The following is a 20607-nucleotide window of genomic DNA, read 5'->3' on the forward strand; positions in this document are numbered from 1 at the left end:
GTCTCCAGCCACCTTCAACCAAACCAACTGCATCGTTCAATGTTTCAAAACGCCACAGGCAATCAAAAGGGGCCCTCTTCTAGACTTTTACCTCAATTCTGACCTTCCTATGTGCTCATCTTAGGTGTTATCAGGAAGCTGGTAAAAGTACCAACCTCTCCCCAGGCTGGGTGAGGCAAAATGAGCCATCTTTAGCTTGTCAGTTAAGTGCTTAATCATACAAACTGCAAGAGCATTGCCCATTTACAAGGATCCTCCAAAAACTCCCCCCATCCCCGCCCCCATAAATTACATTTAGACACTGAATAAGAACTGTGAACACTCTAAATTTACCACTACTTACAGCTGCATGCACTGTGACACTACCTTGCTAATTTTATTGGCTCTATTTAAGGTGCCCAATTATTCCTACAGCTGCATTCTTGCTCTCTAAAGACCACACCCCGAAAAGGAGGAAGAATGTGAGGATCTGCAGAGCTTATCCACAGTTAGCTAGGAACAGAATAATGTTGCTATACTACCAAATTCCACAAACCACAATTAACCATTCCTCAGGTAAAAGGGGATATATTTCATTTTACAGAAATAGGACACAAAATAAAACTAAGGTTGTACTGACAATCCAGCTTTGCCATAATGCAAGAACTTCATGTTTATTTAAATAGAAATTTAATGTCTTTCATTACATTTTCTGAATAAAGAAAACTAATACATTATAAGAAGCATTTTCAAATCAAGAAATCAAATTAGGGATTATTTCAGAGTTCAGCTTCTGAGCCCACTTTTTTATATGAAGAATTAAAACTAAAGAAAACCGTCAGCTACAGTCCTAAAGAGATGCATTCCAGGGGCGCACAACAGCACCAAAAACTGAGAAGTCAGAGAACATTCATATTTTTCTACGGCCTAGTCGAAGAGCCCGGCACACAGACGGACTAAAAATATGTGTTGCCTTCCCCTTAAAGCAAAAAATAATTGCAAAACCTGAATGGATAAACCGTGATACCTCCACACACCACAACACTAGTCAGAAAAAAAAAAAAAAAAGAATAGCACTGAACTATTTATTAATACCTGCAATGTGAACTGAATGGATCAATCTCAGAAACATTATGAAAAGTGGATAGAAGAACCCAAACACAAAAGGCTACCTACTATAAAGTTCTATTTATTACATTGTGGAAACACAAAAACCATATATACAGAAATCAGATCAGCGGTTGCCCGGGGTGGTGGTGGGGAACAGATATATTCCATTTACTAACAATGTATGTTTGTTAAATTCACGCCATACACCTTAAAACGGTGATTTTACTGTATGTAAATTTTAGTCCAAGAATGCAGAGTTTTCCAAAAATATGAGTTTCAAGTATTATTTCAAAATTCCCTGTCTGGGTGAAACCAAGAGCCATTCCTGAGAATGTTAAAACCCTCAAGCAGTAATGAATGTTAGAGTCAAAATTTAAGGAACTCAGCTACATAAAATCAAAGCTGACCACTGGGGCACCATTTCATTAGGTTTCCCTTTTCTCAGTAAGCCTAGACTATTAGTTCCTCATTCCCTGAAATTAACATTCTATTCACCAGGTTCAGTTTACGTTCTCAAATTACCATCCCAAAAAACTGCAAGGTCTACCAAGGAAATCCAAAATAAGGGATTTTGTCCCCTGAAGAATGCTATCTTAATTTGCTCACTCTCATGCAGATAAGAATCTGAGAATCAAGTCACTCCACAGCCTGTTTCAACCTATTTAGATAATTCTGAAAAACACAAAGCTCTACTGCAACTATCAACAGCTTCTAGCAGTTTAAAAGCATTTATTTAAATTACATTTTCACTAAAATTAACACTCAAATTCAAATCCTTTTCCCACAGAAACCTTGCCAAAAATCAAACCCAAATTTCCAAATCTTCAAAACAAATAAAGTACAAAATCTAAACCCACTGTTGCTGAGAGAACACGATGGGCAAGAACATTTACTCACATATCTTCACATGGGGGGCGGGGATTAACTGCAGAAAAGCACTGCCATGAAACACAAATCTTGATTATCAACTCAAACTGATCAGATTTCCTGCCAACAATGTACGGTCAGGCAGAAAGTAGCTTGGAAGGCAAATATTTGATGGAGTTGTAGGGAAGAGCAACTCCATCAAATATCTGCACGTTAATAATATGCGTACAGATTATTCCAATTAGCTAGTTTTCGACGCACTTAAATTATGCTGTGCCACCATCATGCTCGAAATTGCCTAACTCAAGAAAACCTATTCCAAGAGGTGCTTTTCCACAAACAAGCTGTCCCTCCCACCTCTGTGCGAGACACTCCTCTTCCCTGGGTGCCTAAGAAGCACATCTCACGGTCTGGAGCTCTGGGTCTCTCAACCTCGGCACTACTGACATTTGGGGGGTGGGGAGGCTGTCTCGTGCACCGAGGACAGTTAGCGGCCTCCTCTCAGTGATGACACTCTGGAGTGCCCCAGACATTGTCAAATATCGCCATGGGTGAGGGAACCAAACGCCCCCGGCTGAGAACCCGTTGTCTAGATATAACATCACACCGCCAGAATTCTCAAGTTGCAAGGTACTGAGAGTTAGTGGCTGGATTCAGAAGCAGAAAACACTCGGGAGATACCTCCAGGTCAAGGTGGCCAATGCACTAAAGAACGCAGGAATTAAACATTGACGCAGGCCGCCCTTCCCCTTAACCGGCAATGCAGCAAAGTTGTCCTTACCTTTGTAAAGGTTGGTGACGGCAGTGGCTGCATTTTGGAAGGGAACCCAGAGAGAAAGTCCTGGCTGCTGACACACTCGGTCTGAAAAACGACGAAAGGAAGGGGGAAAAACAAAAAAGGAGAAAGAAACACACAAAGACAAGAAAAGAAAATGAAAAAGCAATGTTATTTGGGCGTCAATCACTCCGGAACGGCCATATTAGGTTTCGCCATTTTGTTCAAGGGTTCCGGGATCCCGCGCTAGGTGGGGAGCGGGCAAGAAGGGGATCGCGGCGGAGCCGGAGGGGGAGCCGCGGGGCCCCCGGGCGCAGCCGGGGCAGAGGCGCGGCAGAGGGAGGCACCCCTTCGCAGTCCCCGCCCCGAGGCCGGCTCCGGCACAATAGGGCCCCCGGGCCGCCTCCCTTCGCCATTTTGTGAACGGGGGCTCCTCCCCTGCCCTCCCCGGCCCGGAGGCACCCAGCGGCCCGGCCCCAGGAGCGGGAGGGCCCCCCGGGCGGCCCCAAGCCCGGCCGCCCCCCGCGCCGGCCCCCGGCCGCCCCCCGAGGGCCCGCCTCCCGCGGCGCCATCTTGCGGGAAGGGGGCGGTAGGGCCGCGTTGCGACCCGGAGCCCAGCCAACCGGCCCCCGGGCTCTCCGCCGACGGCCGGGCGCGAGGCGGGGGCGGCGGCGCAAAATGGCGTCGGCGGCGGCCCTCACCTTTGTAGAGCTGGGCCACGGCGGTGGCCGAGTTCTGGAAGAGGTGCCACAGCTTCTGCTGCTTGTGCTCGGGCTGCGCGGCCGCTGCCGCCTCCTCCTGCAGCTCAGGGGGCAACTGCTCGTCCTGCTCGGCCTCGGCCAGGCACTGCCGCTCCCACTTCGAGAACCAGTGCTCGGGCCCGTGCTCCTGGATCTCGGCCTCGCCCTCCTCCTTCCGCTCCTCCATCCTCCGCGGCCTCCCGCGGCCTCGCAGCCGCCGCGGCCGCGTCCTGCTCAGGCGGGGCCCCCGCGGGAGCGTCGTCGTCAAGCGGCCCGGCGGCGGAGCCCAGCGGCCTGCGGCGGCTCCTCGCGGCGGCCCAGGCCTCCTGCACCCCGACGGCCTGCGAGCCCCGCCCCGCGGCCCCGCGTTGCCCGCGACGACCCCCGCCCCGGTCCTCCCCACCCCAGGCCCCTGCCGAAGGGTGCTGCGGACCGGATGAACACCGCCGCCTCTCGCCTCGCCGGCCTGAGCACGTCTACCGCCCCGCCATGGCGCCGCGGCCTCCCTAGGGCCACCGCCGACCGCTCCACGAAGCCCTGCCGGCGCCGCCGAGCCTACCCCGATGACTGAGGAACGTCGTAGTCGCTACCGCTGTCGTCAACGCCTCTGCACTGCTGGTCCCCACCCACATGCTGACGCAGAAGCACCGCCCACTCGGTCCCGCCTCCCTTGCCCGGTTGGGGCGCGCCGAATCCGAGGGCTCCTATTGGTCCAACCCGACCGGTTCCGCTTGCCGGCCTCTAAACGCAGCGCCGTGATTGGCTCATCGGCGTGTCCGCCTGACGTAACCAAAGGGCGAGGGGAAGGGAGTGAAAGGAAGGGTGAAGATGGGGGAGGAGCTGACAGTGGTTGCGTCCGAGCCAACCTAAGGAGGGAGGGGTGGGGGGGGAGGGAGAGAGAGAGAGAGAGAGAGAGAGAGAGAGAGAGAGAGAGAGGAAGGCAGGGGGAGGGAGGGAGAGAAAGAAGGGGAGGGAGGGAGAGAAAAAGGGGGAGGGAGGGAGAGGGAGGGAGAGAAAGAGGGAGAGGGAGGGAGAGGGAGAGAGGGAGAGGTAAAGAGCTAGAGAGGAAGGGAGGGGGGAGAGAGAGAGAGAGAGGGGAGAGAGAGAGAGGAGAGGAGAGAGGAGAGAGAGAGAGAGAGAGACAGGTAAAGAGCTAGAGAGGAAGGGAGGGGGAGGGAGGGGGGAGAGAGGGAGAGAGGAGAGAGAGGAGAGAGAGAGGGAGGGGAGAAGGAGGGGAGGGGGGAGGGAGAGGGAGGGGAGAGGGAGATGGAGGGAGGGAGAGGGAGGGAGGGATGGGGGGGAGAGAGAGAGAGAGAGAGAGAGAGAGAGAGAGAGAGAGAGAGAGAGAGAGAAATTGCGCATGCGCACTTGCTCGCTGGCCAGAGGCAGCGGGCAGGAGTCACGTGACCCGGGGCTCCGAGACCGCACCCCACAGGAGGGCTGTTTCAGTGCTTCCAGGCCGCAGGGGACGCAAAATCAACTCCCGTGACCACTCTGCGGGGACGGAAGGGTGTGGTGGGTGGCATCCCGCTACTCCAGCCCCTTGGGCTTCCAAAGGGAGGAGGGAATTGAAGAAAGTGAATTAAACGCCCAACTTGAATGCAAGTTGGCAAAGTGCTTCGCCAGCTGTTTATTTCAGGCCCATTTCTTAGATTGGCAAGTTGAGCCTCAGAGTCCAAAGAAAAAATTCCGAGATGCGAGGCCCGCGGGCTCGCACCAGCCTTCTGGGCAAACAGCAGGCACGCGGCTCGCTGCGCGTTGCGCGTGGGGGACCCTCAGGCCCCCCCCCGAAGCCGCCCTGGCGCCCTCCGAGGACACCGTCCCTTGACTAGACCGCAGCAGCCGCGAAACTGAAAATAAAACTGAGTGGGAGACGGGGTGCCGAGGCCCGGCTGCGTCTGCGCCTTCGCGAACTTTGCGGCCCCCGCACCTGTCCCGAAAAGCACACTCCTGGGCCACGTGCGGCCGCCTGCCTCACGTGCCAGCCCCCGCCCCCCCCACCACTGCCGGAATCCGCGTAGCCGCGCCGAGTGGGAGGCCCCGCTTCCAGGGGTAAAGTTATGCGCCGACTTCTTGTTCAGTCTCCGTGCGCAATCGTCTGGTCATCCTCCGCAGACCCGGGCTGCGCGACTGCTGTGGGCCAGGCGCGGGAATGCGCGCTGCGGTCACCCAGCCGGGCGTGTCCCCAGGGGCTCAGGGTCTGAGGAGGAAGCCGCCACTTAAAGGGGCGATGACTGCACAGAGGCAAAACTGGCCGTCACAGGCTGGCAGCGGAGGCATGAGCCACTGGGGCTTGGAGAAGTCCCACGAGCTGCAAGAAAACCCTTCTACAAAGCAATTTGGCTGTAAAGCAATCACCTTGGGAATAAAATCTGACCTCCTCTCTGTGGGCTACAAGTCCCTGCAGGACCTGGCCCCGCCTCCTCTGTGTTCATCTCAACGCGTCTCTGCTTGGCTTGGGCTGACCAGCCACACTGGCCTTCTTTCTGTTTCCTCGGAAACTGCCTTTGCCCTCGCAGTTCCCTCTCTCTCTGGAATCTTTTCCTTCTCGTCGTCATTCTTCAAGGTTCCTCTCAAATGGCCCGCGAGCAGAGAGCCTTTGTCAGACCAGCCTCGTTAAAGCACCACCCTCTACACTCTCCTATTGCCTGTTTTGTTTTTTCATAGCCTGTATCAGTATCTGAAATGATTACTTATGTGTCTCCTTTCACCAAAAAGTAAGTTCTTAGAGGGCAGGGATCTTGGCAGTCTTGTTCCTGGTTGAATCTTAAAAAGATAAGGTTTAGAAAGAAAGGGGGCCATGGCAGGAAGGACATGCCAGGCAAAAGTAGGGCTTATAGGGGCGTCCCTGGTGGCGCAGTGGTTGAGAGTCCGCTTGCCGATGCAGGGGACACGTGTTCGTGCCCCGGTCCGGGAAGATCCCACATGCCGCGGAGCAGCTGGGCCCGGGAGCCTTGGCCGCGGAGCCTGTGCTCTGCAACGGGAGAGGCCACAACAGTGAGAGGCCCGCGTACCAAAAAAAAAAAAAAAAAGTAGGAATCCCAAGTTCTTTAGGTCGACCAGAATGCGAGGGAGCAGCAGGCAGGGCACTTGCCCACTCAGTATTAGAGGAACACAGCCTAGGGTCTGTTTTGTACAGGCACTACAAAAACAATTTATTGATTCTATAACATGAAAATGTTTTTTCAATACAATAGGAAAAATCTTCAGTTATTTTTACAACAAATAATTATCATCGTCATCATCATCATCTGAATGCATTGTAACATTTTCTGTGGTAAGTGAGATTCTTCTGGGAGCTACCAAGGTCTTAAATGAATCTCTCTCTCTCTCTCTCTCTCTCTCTCTCTCTCTCTCTCTTTTTCTCCGTCCCACACAAACACACACACACATACACACAAAATGACTGGAGACCAGGCTACTGGCTACTGGCAAATGAGTTTTGTTTTTTTCATTCTAAACTGCCTTTCTTAAAACCTAAGCAACATTATTACACATCAACACCTGGTGGGTGCTCATAGCCAACCTGCAAAAGCTGTGGGGTGAGTCTCACAAGTGGCCACCGTGAAAAGCAGCGTGAGCATATGCCAAATGGTATTTCCCAGTGATGAGAATCAGAGAGGGCTTCCTGGGGGAGGAAGCGTTGTAGCTAAGCCGTGAAGCACAGGCAAGGCTCCCTGAAGGGAGAGGCCCCTCAGAGTGGAGGGACCCATAGATTCAAAGGCACAGAAGTAGAAAGGGCTCCAGGAACCAGGAATGATCTGGTCTGACTTGAACTACATTCTCTTTCTGATGATGGTGAGATGGTGCCATCTCATTTGGCTTTCTAAATAATTGTACAGGCACTTCCCAGCTGAGTGTCCTTGGGCTAATTACTAAGCCTCTCTGAGCATAATAAATGGAGATGATGTTATAAAGTCATAGGGTTAAAAAAAGGGGTTAAAAGTCTCAGGATTGAATGGTAAAAAGTGAGGAGAGAACCAACTCCTACAATCCCAGCACACAAAATCACTCAACAAAGACTAGCACTCAAGGGGCCTGGGAAAATGCTCCTGGATTAGCCTCCAGCCTTGGAATTGGGAGGCTGTATGAGCCACAGTGACTATAACACCTTTCAGCTAAGATCTGGAAACTTCAATCCATTTAAAGTAACCAGAAGGATTTCCCTGGCAGTCCAGTGGTTAGGACTCGGTGCTTTCACTGCTGAGGGCCCGGGTTCAATCCCTGGTCGGGTAACTAAGATCCTGCAAGCCTCAAGGTGTGGCCAAAAAAAAATTTTTTTTTAATAAATAAAGCTTCTGAGTTTTGCATCAAGCTTAAAAAGGCCTTCCCCACTCCAAGATTGTTAATGTGATTGAATTAAAACCACAATGGCAGCCCATCTTTTTCCTCACCTATTTGACTACCGAGCAGAAATGTCAAGAGAATAAAGGATACCAATAGCTTCTCACGATACATAATGCATGCATTCATCACAGTGGGCAGCAAAAGTGGTCTCATGGATTAATTACTGCTAGAAAGGTCAAAGTTAGACTCAAGGACATGAGACAAAAGACATAAGAAAAGTCAAATCATATTCTAAGCACAAAAGGCAATACTAATAACAAGATAAAATAAAACATCTTTTATTTAACATTTAACAGCATACAGGGACTTCCCTGGTGGTCCAGTGGCTAAGACTCCTTGCTTCCACTGAAGGAGGCATGGGTTCGATCCCTGGTCAGGGAACTAAGATCCCACTTGACACAGCCAAAATAAATAAATAAATAAATAAATTTAAACAGTAAATAAATTAAAAAGTGAGTTAAAATTCACATCACATGAAATTAGCCATCTTGCATACATTTTAAAAAATAATTTTGTCACAAAAATGCAAACAGCATCTTAAAAAAAAAACACCTAGCAAAAACATTGCTGAAATCTAATATTGTTGCAATCAGAAGAGAGAAAAATAATCATGATGATCATTTCTCGAGTGCTGACTAAGCACCATGCACAGAACTAAATGACTTAGGTCAGCAGTTCTCAACTGGGGGTGATATTGCCCCCTCACGGGACATTTGCTAATGTCTAGGAACAGTTTGGTTGTTGTAACTGGATAGGGGAGACATTGTTACTGGCATCTAGTGGGTAGAGACCAGGGATGCTGCTAAACATCCTACAATGTACAGGACAGCCCCACAACAAAGGATATCTGGCCCAAATGTCAGTAATGCTGAGGTTGAGAAACCCTGATGTATATCCATCAATTGTCTGATTTTACAGATGAGGAGACTGAGGCTTAGAGAGGTTAAATAACTCATATAAAACCACCCAGCTCGGACTTCCCTGGTGGTGCAGTGGTTAAGAATCTGCCTGCCAATGCAAGAGACAGGGTTCAAGCCCTGGTCTGGGAAGATCTCACATGCCACGGAGAAACTAAGCCCGTGCGCCACAACTACTGAAGCCCACGTGCCTAGAGCCCGTGCTCCTCAACAAGAGAAGCCACCACAAAGAGAAGCCTGCCACTGCAACAAAGAGTAGCCCGGCTCTCCACAACTGGAGAAAGCCCACACACAGCAACAAAGATCCAACACAGCCATAAATAAATAAATAAATAAATTTTTAAAAAGCAAAAAAACCCACTTGGCTTGTAGGCAGTAGAACCAGGATTGAAACTCAGGCAGCCTGTCTCCAGAATCACCATCCTTTGCTGAAGCAAAGACAGCAGGAGGGGGATGACTTAGTGAGAAGATCTCTTGGAGAAGAAGGAATCCAAACATCTCACTGAGAAGACACATATTCCCAGTCCACAGTCTGATCTTTCAATGAACCAGGATGGTGAAATGAACAGATGAGGAGCCTCAGGCTCTCCACAGGCTGCTTGAGTGTCCTTAAGACATGGCTTCCCCAAAAGTGAGTGAGTTGAGAATACCAGGCAGAAGTTACCCTTTTCATGACCTAGCCTCAAAAGCCGCACACCATCATTCTGTCACATTCTATTCCTTAGAAACAACACACTAAGTCTGGGCCACATTCAAGGGGACCGGGGAATTAGACCCCATCTTTTGAAGAGAGGAGTGTCATAGATTTGGAGGACATGTTTTATTTTATTTTTTTAAGAGTTCTTTGATGCGCACCATTTTTAAAGTCTTTATTGAATTTGTCACAATATTGTTCTGCTTTATGTTTTGGTTTTTTGGCCACAAGGCATGTGGGATCTTAGCTCCCTGACTAGGGATTGAACCTGCACCCCCTGCATTGGAAGGCGAAGTCTTAACCACTGGACCACCAGGGAAGTCCATGGAGAACATGCTTTAAAACCACCAGATCTAGATTTCACCCAGGCTGCATTCAGCTCTCTAATGAAGGTGGGATTCTCTGATTGTTCAAAAAGTCTTAGGGCTTCCCTGGTGGCGCAGTGGTTGAGAGTCCGCCTGCCGATGCAGGGGACACAGGTTCGTGTCCCGGTCCGGGAAGATCCCACATGCCGCGGAGTGGCTGGGCCCGTGAGCCATGGCCGCTGAGCCTGTGCGTCTGGAGCCTGTGCTCTGCAATGGGAGAGGCCACAACAGTGAGAGGCCTGTGTACCGCCAAAAAAAAAAAAAAAAAAGTCTTAGACTCCAAGGGTGACCCAGAAGGCCCACAACTCACCTTCCAAAGTCATCTTGTACAGGAACAGGAGGTGAGTGTTCCAGCAAGTAGGGAAGGAAGGTGGAAGAGGTGTGTTCTGATTCCCCTTTTTGGTGCCTTTCTGAGAGCAGAAATGGCATGCTCCTGATTGGATCCAGTTATAACCCACTTACCTCATTTGGTAAATTGAAGGTAAACTCTTGTTTTAAACAGTAACACAGATTGAAAACAAAGTTAAGTTTTAAAGAAAGAAATTTTTAACAGAAATTGGAAGCCTTATATGTTCTCCTCCCCTTGTTATGAAATACAGCTAACCTAGGGCAAGTAAATTCTACCTGCCTTAACAAACAATAGAAAATAGTGCTGCTAGTCTGTTATCTATGAGTCAAAAAATCTTTGACCCAGACGTGTCACAGAATCTCAGACCTCGTGGGGGAAATGGTGGATTTTCCTAAGGATCTCTCAAAACTGAGCACGGAATGGGATAATATATATAACAGAGTCTGCTAGCTCCTTTCCCAATTATCATTCCACAGTTGTTCTTTGCTAACAGAGCCTAAATGTTATTCAAGTGGGCAATGTGCCCTTTTTTTTTTTTTTTCAGGTATGAAAACACAACATTTTATTGGGATAATGGTTCAGATGGCTCCTTTTGAGTCATTATTATGTCCAAGGCCATTTTATTTTGGAGGAGAGCTTTTTTTATTAGAGTCATTCCAGTGTTCAAGAAGAATGGGCTTTGTTGGCCATCATTTAAGCTTTTTTGGGTGAATTTAGCAAGAGCTATCAAGTCCTCCAGGCCAATGGAGGGAACAAAGATGGCAACCAAATGATCGTACCTGTGGGAAACCGAACGTGCCCAGTTGGCCTTAAAGAGAAGGGGGTTGGCAGCTTTAGGAACTTAATGTGTCTGTCTTAAGAACTACATTTCCCAGCATCCCTTGAAATTAAGGGAGGATGATGAAATAATAAGAGGAAGTCATTGGGTGGGGCTTCCAGGAAAGCTATTTAGAGGGAACTGACTTAACTTGCCCACTTGCTACTTCCTTCTTCCTTCTACCTGGAACACAAGCAAGATTGCAAGGGCTGCACCAGCCATCTTTGACCATGAGGTAACCTTAAGGAAGGAAGCTATATGATAAGGATGGTGGAACAGAAAGGAGGAAATCACTGATGAATTTGTGGGTGTCCCTGGGCTATCCCTAGACATTTTTTTAAAATAAATTTATTTATTTATTTTACTTTTTGGCTGCGTTGGGCCTTCGTTGCCGCACACCGGACTCTCTCTAATTGTGGCAAGCGGGAGCTACTCTTCGTTGCGGTGCACGGGCTTCTCATTGCAGTGGCTTCTCTTGTTGCAGAGCATGGGCTCTAAGCATGCGGGCTTCAGTAGTTGTGGCACGTGGGCTCTAGTTGTGGCTCGTGGGCTCTAGAGCGCAGGCTCAGTAGTTGTTGTGCACGGGCTTAGTTGCTCCGCGGCATGTGGGATCTTCCTGGACCAGGGCTCGAACCTGTGTCCCCTACATTGGCAGGCGGATTCTTAACCATTGCACCACCATGGAAGTCCTAAACTTTTTTTTTAAGTAAAGAAAGAAACCCTGTAGTTTATATAAGCAACTGTAGTCAGGTCTCTGTACTAACAGCCAAACACAATCCATTACCCATTACAGTTTGTAAAGCTCATGGTAATTTGCACAGTGCAAAAATAATGATATTTGGGGACGTTTGTGCTTTTGCTTTGCTTTCACCCACTGTTTATGCAACTTTTCTCCATTGCAAGGATATGTTCCTTCCATGGCTGGTCCTCAGCCTGGATCTGTAGTTGCAAGTTGCTGCCGGTTATGAGATCATAGTCAGGTTAAGAATATGATCCCGGGGCTTCCCTGGTGGCGCAGTGGTTAAGAATCCGCCTGCCAATGCAGTGGACATGGGTTCTAGCCCTGGTCCGGGAAGATCCCATATGCCACAGAGCAACTAAGCCTGTGCACCACAACTACTGAGCCTGTGCTCTAGAGCCTGTGAGCCACAAATGCTGAAGCCTGCGCACCTAGAGCCCGTGCTCCGCAACAAGAGAAGCCACCGCAATGAGAAGCTCGCGCACCGCAACAAAGAGTAGCCCTGCTCGCTACAACTAGAGAAAGCCGGCGCACAGCAACGAAGACCCAACACAACCAAAAATAAGTAAATAAAATAAATTAAAAAAAAAAAAAGAATATGATCCCTCATTCTGAATTGCAGGCAATTAAATGAGTTTTCAGAAAGACGGCCTGTGGCCTTCCCGACTAGCCTCAACTTTACAGGCAGTACCCAGGCCTGGATTGGAGGCACTCTTCAGCACAATGGTGATATTACCTTATAAGATGCCTCATAATAGACTGTGTTTCTCAGGTCTCTTGCTTCTGACTGCTAAATGATTCCTTGATTTTCCCAAAAACTATGACACTGCTCTAAAAACAAAAACAAAGGCTCAGGTCCCTTTGCCAATGTGGGTAGCACAAGAGAACCAGCTTCTCACTGAGACAAGATGTTTACACATCAGTCGCACTGTCTGACCACAGCCTGCATCCTGAAACAGCAGTAACTCCGGCCTTCTTATGCAATCTACTACCCGACACAAATCACCTGGCAGTTGCATTCAAATGCAGAATCCGGTTCTGTGGAGCTGGGGTGGGCCTGAGAGCCTGCATTTCTAACAAGCACCCAGGTGATGCTGCTGCTGCTGGTCCTCAGACTGCATCTTCAGTAGGAAGGCACTTCCTGGCTGTTCTCACAGCACAGGTCCCAGGTTCTCTCAGGCTCCCTCTTGTCAATCAAGTCTCAGTTCAAATGTCACTTCCTTCAGGCAGCCCTCCCTGACCAGCCAGTCCAAAAATGGAGCTCCTCAACCTCCCTTTCCCAACCCCATCACTTTGAGCACTTCACCCAGATTTCTCTTTATGGTGCTTATCAAACTTGGGGTGAACGAGGCATATTCATTCTCTCACTCCCACTAGAATGTTCCACAGGAGCAGAGGCCACGTCTGTTTGCTGCCCTGTTCACCTATATCTCCGGTGCCTAGAACAGTGCCTGGCACACAGTAGGCACTTGATAAATACCTTCAACCTCTCCTTCAGCCAGAATCTGCTTCCAGAGGTGAGGTGATCATTCTCAGATATCTCAAGACATGAAAAAAATGTTTATTTTTCTGATGAGGAAAATACTGTGTCAACTATGAAACTATTTCACAAAGTGGGAAAAAGAGACAGTTACCTAGTTGGGTTCTCCCAGAAGCAGAACCTGACACAAGGATGAGAGAGCAAGTCGTTGGTTTGGGAGGCGACCCAAGGACAGGGAAGGAAGGCAGAGACAGGGAGGACCCAATCTGTGGTGTATTAATGAGCAGGTTACTGTTGTGGGCAACTGGGGTTCAGTCCCGCTGGGGACCTCCAGGAGTCAGGAAGCTGGGGTCCAGGCTGTCATTGGTCAAGGTCCGGTGAGTGGTGGTAATGCCACCCATTGGGTCAAGCCCACTTCCACAGAGCAAGTCTTCACCAAGGAATCACAGGTGCTAGAAGAGAGATGATGTCACAGGCAAGGTGAAAGCCAAGGAGTTAGAGGTGGGTGCCAGCAGGGTCTCAGAGAGTCTATCCAGTATAGAACCTTCTTGTCTTTTCCAGGAACTGCCTGCCCACCACCCCATCCCCAGGCCACCAAGATGAAACCCTAGAAGCCTTATTTTGGAGACCACTGCCAACCCATACATTTGCAGGCTGTGTGCAAACTAGGACAGAGGACACCTTCCAAAAATTAATTTTTTTATTGAGATATAATTCACAGACCATTAAATCCACCGTTTTAAAGTGTACAGTTCAGTGGTTTTAGTATATTCATTGTATTGTACAACCATCACCACCGTCTAATTCCAGAACATTTTCATGACCCTTATAAGAAGCCCTACACTCATTGGCACTCACTCCCAGTTTGCCCTCTCCTCCCAGCCCCTGGCCACCACTAATCTACTTTCTGTCTATGGATTTGCCTATTCTGGACATTTCATAGAAAAGGGATGATAGGATGATACCATATGTGGCCTTTTGTGTCTGGTTTCTTTCATTTACCTTAATGTTTCCAAGGTTCATCCCCATTGCAGCATGTATCACTACTTCAAATTTTTATGGCTGAATAATATTCCATTGTATGGAGAGACCACAATTTGTTTATCCATTCATCCATTTGTGGACATTTGGGTTGTTTCCATTTTTTGGCTACTATGAATAATGCTGCTATGAATATTTGTGTACAAGTTTTTGTGTGAACATATGTTTTCAATTCTCTTGAGTGTCTCAAATGATTTTTGGGCCTCTCGCTGTTGTGGCCTCTCCCGTTGCGGAGCACAGGCTCCAGACGCGCAGGCTCAGCAGCCATGGCTCACGGGCCCAGCCACTCCACGGCATGTGGGATCTTCCCAGACCAGGACACGAACCCGTGTCCCCTGCATCGGCAGGCGGACTCTCAACTGCTGCGCCACCAGGGAAGCCGAAGCCCCTCAAAGGATTATTTATTTATTTATTTATTTTACTTTTGGCTGCGTTGGGTCCCTGTTGCTGCATGTGGACTTTCTCTAGTTGCAGTGAACGGGGGTTACTCTTTGTTGCGGTGCATGGGCTTCTCATTGCAGTGGCTTCTCTTGTTGCAGAGCATGGGCTCTAGGCAAGCGGGCTTCAGTAGTTGTGGCACATGGGCTCAGTAGTTGTCGCTCGCGGGCTCAGTAGCTGTGGCACACGGGCTTAGTTGCTCCACGGCACGTGGGATCTTCCTGGACCAGGGAGCGAAACCGTGTCCCCTGCATTGGCAGGCGGACCCTCAACCACTGCGCTACCAGGGAAGTCCTCAAATGATTTTTTTTAAACAGTTTTAAGTACATTCCTGTAGCCAGGTGGACAGCAGCCCTGGTTGAGGGTCAAATACTTTTACCCACTTGAAGGCGTCCCAGGACATATATGTATCACCAGCAGTGGTGATACCCCACTGCCCTCTCCCCCAGGTGGAACCATCATGTCAGCTTCAGAGTCAGGGTTGAGGGGGCGGAATTGGGCCTCTGAGAAAGGTGGAGCTTAGGGGATGCCCAGCCACGTATGTGCATATATAACAGGACCACGTGTGTCTGTGTGCTCTCCAGAATGTGTACATGGGCAGCAGTCCATGGGGTTTATAAAGGAGGGTATACCCCCCCTGCCTCAGGACTCAGAAGACCAGAATCTCTGAGCCTGCCTGCGTTCTTTCATACAAGCTCACGTGTGTCTGTGATGTAAATGGCACATGCCCCAGATGTGCCACCTTCATGCAGTTCACCGCCTGAACACCTACACTTTATGGGTCCCCAATACCCAGAATGTTTCTATGCACCATTCCCCAGACTCCTGCCACAATTAACATAACATTTCTTCAACTGATGCTCTCAGTCAGGAATCTGGAAGCTGGACTGAGACCGGAAATTGGGAGCTGCATCATATTAATAGCCAGGTTATTCTACTCATCCTTGGAGGACATCAACTAGCCCAGGAGCTAGCCCTCTAATTCATCTCTTCTTAAGCTGGAGGTAGCTTGAAATCAGCCACCATGGAAACTGGCACATGTGACAAATCAGAGATTTTCTTTTCTGAGAGTTGGTTGTTAAACATTTACCAGCACACCACTGATTTTACTTACATTTACTTATTCACGTGCTCAGCAACTATTTAATGCTCTTCTAAAGAATACCAGGAGCTTACAACCTAGTAAATGGAGACAGACGATATATAAGTATACATATAAACAAACCAGATAATTCTAGGTAGTGGTAAAGTACAAAGACAATTAAATGAAACAGCTGATATGTTGAATATACTTCTTTTATACTTTTTTTTCCTGTACATCATATCATGAACAATTCCCCAAGTTATAAAAAGGTCTAAGGACCATTCTTTTTTTTTTCTCATTTAGTTGATTTACAATGTTGTGTTTACCTTCAGGTATACAGCAAAGTGATTCTGATATTTCAGATATATATAAATATATATATATATATCTGAAAAAGAATATATATATTATTTTCCAGATTCTTTCCATTATAGGTTATTACAAGATATTGAATATAGTTCCCTGTGCTATACAGTAGGTCCTTGTTATCTCTTTTATGTATAGTATAAGGAGCATTCTTCTTTTTTTTGAAAAAATTTTTTTATATTTTATACAATTTTTAAAGGTTACTTTCATTTACAGAATATTGACTATTGTTGTACAAGGAGCATTCTTCTTAATGGCTGCATAATATTTATTCCTTGTGGGAATCTTCTAATTTATTTAACCATTCTCCTATAGTGCTGGGTTTGTCAACACTGGCACTACTGACATTTTGGGTCAAATAATTATTTCTAATTAATTTCTAATAATCATACCTGTCCTATGCATCATAGGATATTGAGCAGCATCCCTGACTTCTACTCACTAATGGCCAGAACCAGTTATGACAATCAAAAATGTCTCCGGATTTTGTCCCCTAGGGGGAAAAATCACATCAGTGGAAAAATCACATCAGTTGAAAAATCACTGCCATGGTTGAACTTCCCATTGTCAAATAAAAGGTTCCAATCCGGAGGTGAGTCTCAGAGTGTGACCCTTGGCCCAGCATCATCAGCACCACGTGGGAACTTGTTAGAAATGAAAATTCTCAGGTACCTCTCCAGATAGAAGAATTCAGATAGAAGAAATCAGAATCGCTAGGGGTGGGACCAGGCACACTGGGTCTTAACAAGCCCTCAGGGGATTCTGATGCACTCTTCAGTTTAGTAGGGGGCAGGGGATGAAGGTTTTAGAAATCAAAATAGTGTTTGAGGTGGGAAGCTCCCACAATGCGTGTTTGTGGTTGCATCGTGAGGACGGTTTCCTCTCTGGCTGATCCGCGGCTGGCATAGGCGATTAGTGCAAATTAGCTGAGTTCAGGTGTACTTTTGACTTAAGTACCCCCTTTCAGCGCAGGATTACCAAACACCGCTTATTTTTTTCCCCAGGGAGGCTCTGGGAGGCTCCAGGACCAAAGACAAAATTAAGAATAGAAAGCAAATGGGTCAGCTGACTCTAGGCTCTAACCACCACTTGGGTTTCACCACTGCATGTAAACCTTAGTTCTTTAAATAAAGACCATTTTGGTCTTTTCAGATACTGAAGAACCACAGAATGCAAGGCCAAGCCAAGATGTGCTACTAGCAGTTACCTCTCGCTCTTGTGATCATCTTGGACCTCAGGCTACCGTGAATTCAGTTCAGAAATATGGGGGTTTATAGGTTTTCTTCCATGGTTCCTAAATGGGGATGGATCCTTGCCTAGCGCTGGAACCAAAGAACCTCTGGTCCAGTGGGTCTCAATAGTGACAGCACTGCCCCATCCCAGGGGACATTTGTAAAGGGGGCTGGGGGCTGGGGGCTGGGTTATCACAATGAGAGGGACCTCTGGCATTTAGTGAGTTAGTGCAGTGATTGTTAAACATCCTGTTAGAGTGCTTGTGGGAATGTAAACTGGTGTAATCACTTTGAAAAATAATTCAAGAGTTTCTTTTAAAATTCAACATATGGGGGGAATTCCCTGGTGGCGCAGTGGTTAAGAGTCCGCCTGCCAATGCAGGGGACACAGGTTAGAGCCCTGGTCTGGGAAGATCCCACATGCCGCGGAGCAACTAAGCCCGTGCTCCACAACTACTGAGCCTGCGCTCTGGAGACTGAGAGCCACAGCTACAAGCCCACGAGCCGCAACTACTGAAGACCGCACGCCTAGAGCCCGTGCTCCGCAACAAGAGAATCCACTGCAGTGAGAAGCCCGCGCACCGCAAGGAAGAGTAGCCCCCGCTCGCCGCAACTGGAGAAACCTCACGCACAGCAACCAAAGACCCAACACAGCCAAAAATTATAAATAAATAAATAAATTTATAAAAAATAAAATAAAATTCAACATACACTTATGATATGACCTAGCCACTCCTAGATATTTATCAGAGAGAAAAGAAAGCCTACGTGCACATTTATACACAAATGTTTATACCAGCTCTATTTGTAACAGCCCCAAATTGGAGGCAACCTTAATGTCCATCAACAGGTGAAAGATACAGGGGCTATTGTACATCCGTACAGTGGACCCGGCGATCCACAGCGATATGAAGGATGGACTATTGGTGCCTAATACGACGCGGATGAATCTCAAGATAATTGTGTTGAGTGAAAGAAGCCAGACAAAAAAGAGTACGTGCTTTATGATTCATTTCCTTTACATACAGTTTTGAAAAAATGCAAGCTAATCTATAGTCACAGAATACAGATCAAAAGTTGCTGGGGGGGCTTCCCTGGTGGCGCAGTGGTTGAGAGTCCGCCTGCCGATGCAGGGCACACGAGTTCGTGCACCAGTCCGGGAAGATCCCACATGCCGCGGAGCGGCTGGGCCCGTGAGCCATGGCCGCTGAGCCTGCGCGTCCGGAGCCTGTGCTCCGCAACGGGAGAGGCCACAACAGTGAGAGGCCCGCGTACAGCAAAAAAAAAAAAAAAAAAAAAAAAAAAAAAAAAAAAAAAAAAAAAAAAAAAAAAAAAGTTGCTGGGGGGCTTCCCTGGTGGCGCAGTGGTTGAGAGTCCGCCTGCCGCTGCAGGGGACACGGGTTCGTGCCCCGGTCCGGGAGGATCCCACATGCCGCGGAACGGCTGGGTCCGTGGGCCATGGCCACTGAGCATGCGCGTCCGGAGCCTGTGCTCCGCAACGGGAGAGGCCACAACAGTGAGAGGCCCGCGTACTGCAAAAAAAAAAGTTGCTGGGGACGTGGAAGGGGGAGGGGTATGTATGACGGGAGGGCTTACAGCGGGGATCCCATTGTAATCTCCTTTGAGAAAGGAAACAGTTTGGGTGATAATTATGTTAATTAACTCCCCGTGGCGCAACTCGAGACCTGGCAGCTGGTTTCTTTCAACGGAGGGAGAGAGAGAAAGAGGGTGTTGTTCAAGACTTTTGATAGCGCTAAAATCCCCAGCTTCCCTCCACCCCTTCCTGGAGGTCGACGGTTGGATGCTAAGAGTTCTAACCCTCCCACCACTTGGTCTTTTTGGTGAGCAACCCCATCCTGAGGCTGTCTAGAGGCCCCACGCTAAGCCGCCTCATTAGCCTAAACTCAGGTGTGATTGCAAGGGGCTTCTTGTGAATAACAGAAGCCACCCCTGTCACTCAGGAAATTCCAAGGGCTTTAGATCTGTGCCAGGAAGCAGGGATGAAGACCAAATATATTTCTTATTATACTATAGAGGTTAAACAACTGAAACAAGCTCCCGTGGCCCTTGGCTGGCTGTCCTCTGGCCACCCTTCCAGGTCCACTCTGCACATTCTTCTCTCGGCTCCCAGCACAGGAAGGTTAACCAGTGTAGCCCATGTCCACAAACTGGGATATGCCCTGTCATCTCCAGTAGTCTAGACGACGGGAGCCCAAAAAGAGAGCAGAGGGAGGGACATGAGTCAGGGTACTTATGCCCCCAGCTCTTTACCGGTGGGGTGGCAGCAGGCTACCCATTCTGACTACTGGTGACCACTCCCTCTCCTTGCCTTTCCAGCACAGGAGAGGTAACTCAGCTGTCATTGGCCTCCAAGTACAACATGATCCCCTGTACTGCTCTCTCCTCAACTCACCCGATTTGAGCGGCCACCTCTCTGGTGCAGGGACCCTGGCTGATACAGAAAATAAGCAGTAGGGACTTCCCTGTCAGTCCAGTGGTTAAGACTCCACACTTCCACTGGGTGGAGGCCGGGGGGGGGGGGGGGGGTTCTGATCCCTGGTCCCCGGTCATGGAACTAAGAACTAAGATCCTGCATGCCTCGGGGTGTGGAAAAAAGAAAAAAGCAGTAGACCTGGGATTGGCCTAGTGTGATGATATAATTATTTGTCAGGTTCCTTTCTAAAGTGCACTTTGATGGCTAAATACATAGAAATCACATTATTCAATGTAGTAGATCAAAAATAACTTTAAAAATTAAAACTGATTTTTTCTTATGACAAAATCAAAACCTAGTCATTGTAAGGAAATGTAAAAATACAAATAAATGGAAAGAAACCAAACTCTTGGCCCACAACTCAAAAAACAAATGTAATATTTTCATACATATCTTTCCATTATTTTTTCTATGCAAATACATATATACATTTGTTTTACAAAATTAGAATTTTCCTATCAGCTCTGTTTTTCATCTTCTTTTCCCTGCCATAAATTGTGATTAGCTACTCACACCTTTACATCCTTTTAAATGGTTGGTTGGCATTGGGTTCTGGGGTTATGTCATCGATTTTAAAGCTAATTTTCTATTTGGGGCACTTAGGTTATTTTCGATTTTTGGTTCCTACAAATATACCATACTGAGTTGGATTGAGGATTTTTCTTTGTTTTGGTCAAATCTTGGCATATGTATTTGTTTTCTTCATATAAATTTCTAAACGTAGAACTGATGGATTCAGGTGGCACATTTTAAGACTTTGGGTGTGAAATGTC

At 48.0% G+C, this 20607-nt stretch overlaps 1 protein-coding gene and 1 long non-coding RNA gene across 3 annotated transcripts in view; one reads left to right on the forward strand and one right to left on the reverse strand.

Moving 5' to 3' along the window:
* The window catches only part of HAPSTR1 (HUWE1 associated protein modifying stress responses), a 28022-nt gene extending 23402 nt beyond the window's left edge, over positions 1-4620 (reverse strand). Inside the window, exons 1-3 of one of the 2 annotated variants that reach the window (XM_060079400.1) lie at positions 4031-4620; positions 3433-3701; positions 2738-2818 (exon numbers count right to left, since the gene is read on the reverse strand). In XM_060079400.1, coding sequence (XP_059935383.1) covers positions 2738-2818; positions 3433-3658 — 307 coding nt within the window. In that variant the 5' untranslated portion in view covers positions 3659-3701; positions 4031-4620. Of the gene's footprint in view, positions 1-1986; positions 2028-2737; positions 2819-3432; positions 3749-4030 lie in introns of those variants that run through there. The other variant, XM_060079398.1, reaches the window with a different exon arrangement.
* Positions 4621-11124: 6504 nt separating this feature from the next.
* On the forward strand, positions 11125-13904 carry LOC132477125 (uncharacterized). Its single transcript, XR_009530188.1, has 3 exons — positions 11125-11195; positions 13077-13216; positions 13741-13904. It is a non-coding gene; the product is annotated as an uncharacterized LOC132477125 (long non-coding RNA).
* The last annotated feature ends 6703 nt before the right edge of the window (positions 13905-20607 follow it).

Source organism: Mesoplodon densirostris, chromosome 16 (assembly GCF_025265405.1).
Source record: "Mesoplodon densirostris isolate mMesDen1 chromosome 16, mMesDen1 primary haplotype, whole genome shotgun sequence".
Taxonomy (NCBI): Eukaryota; Metazoa; Chordata; class Mammalia; order Artiodactyla; family Ziphiidae; genus Mesoplodon; species Mesoplodon densirostris.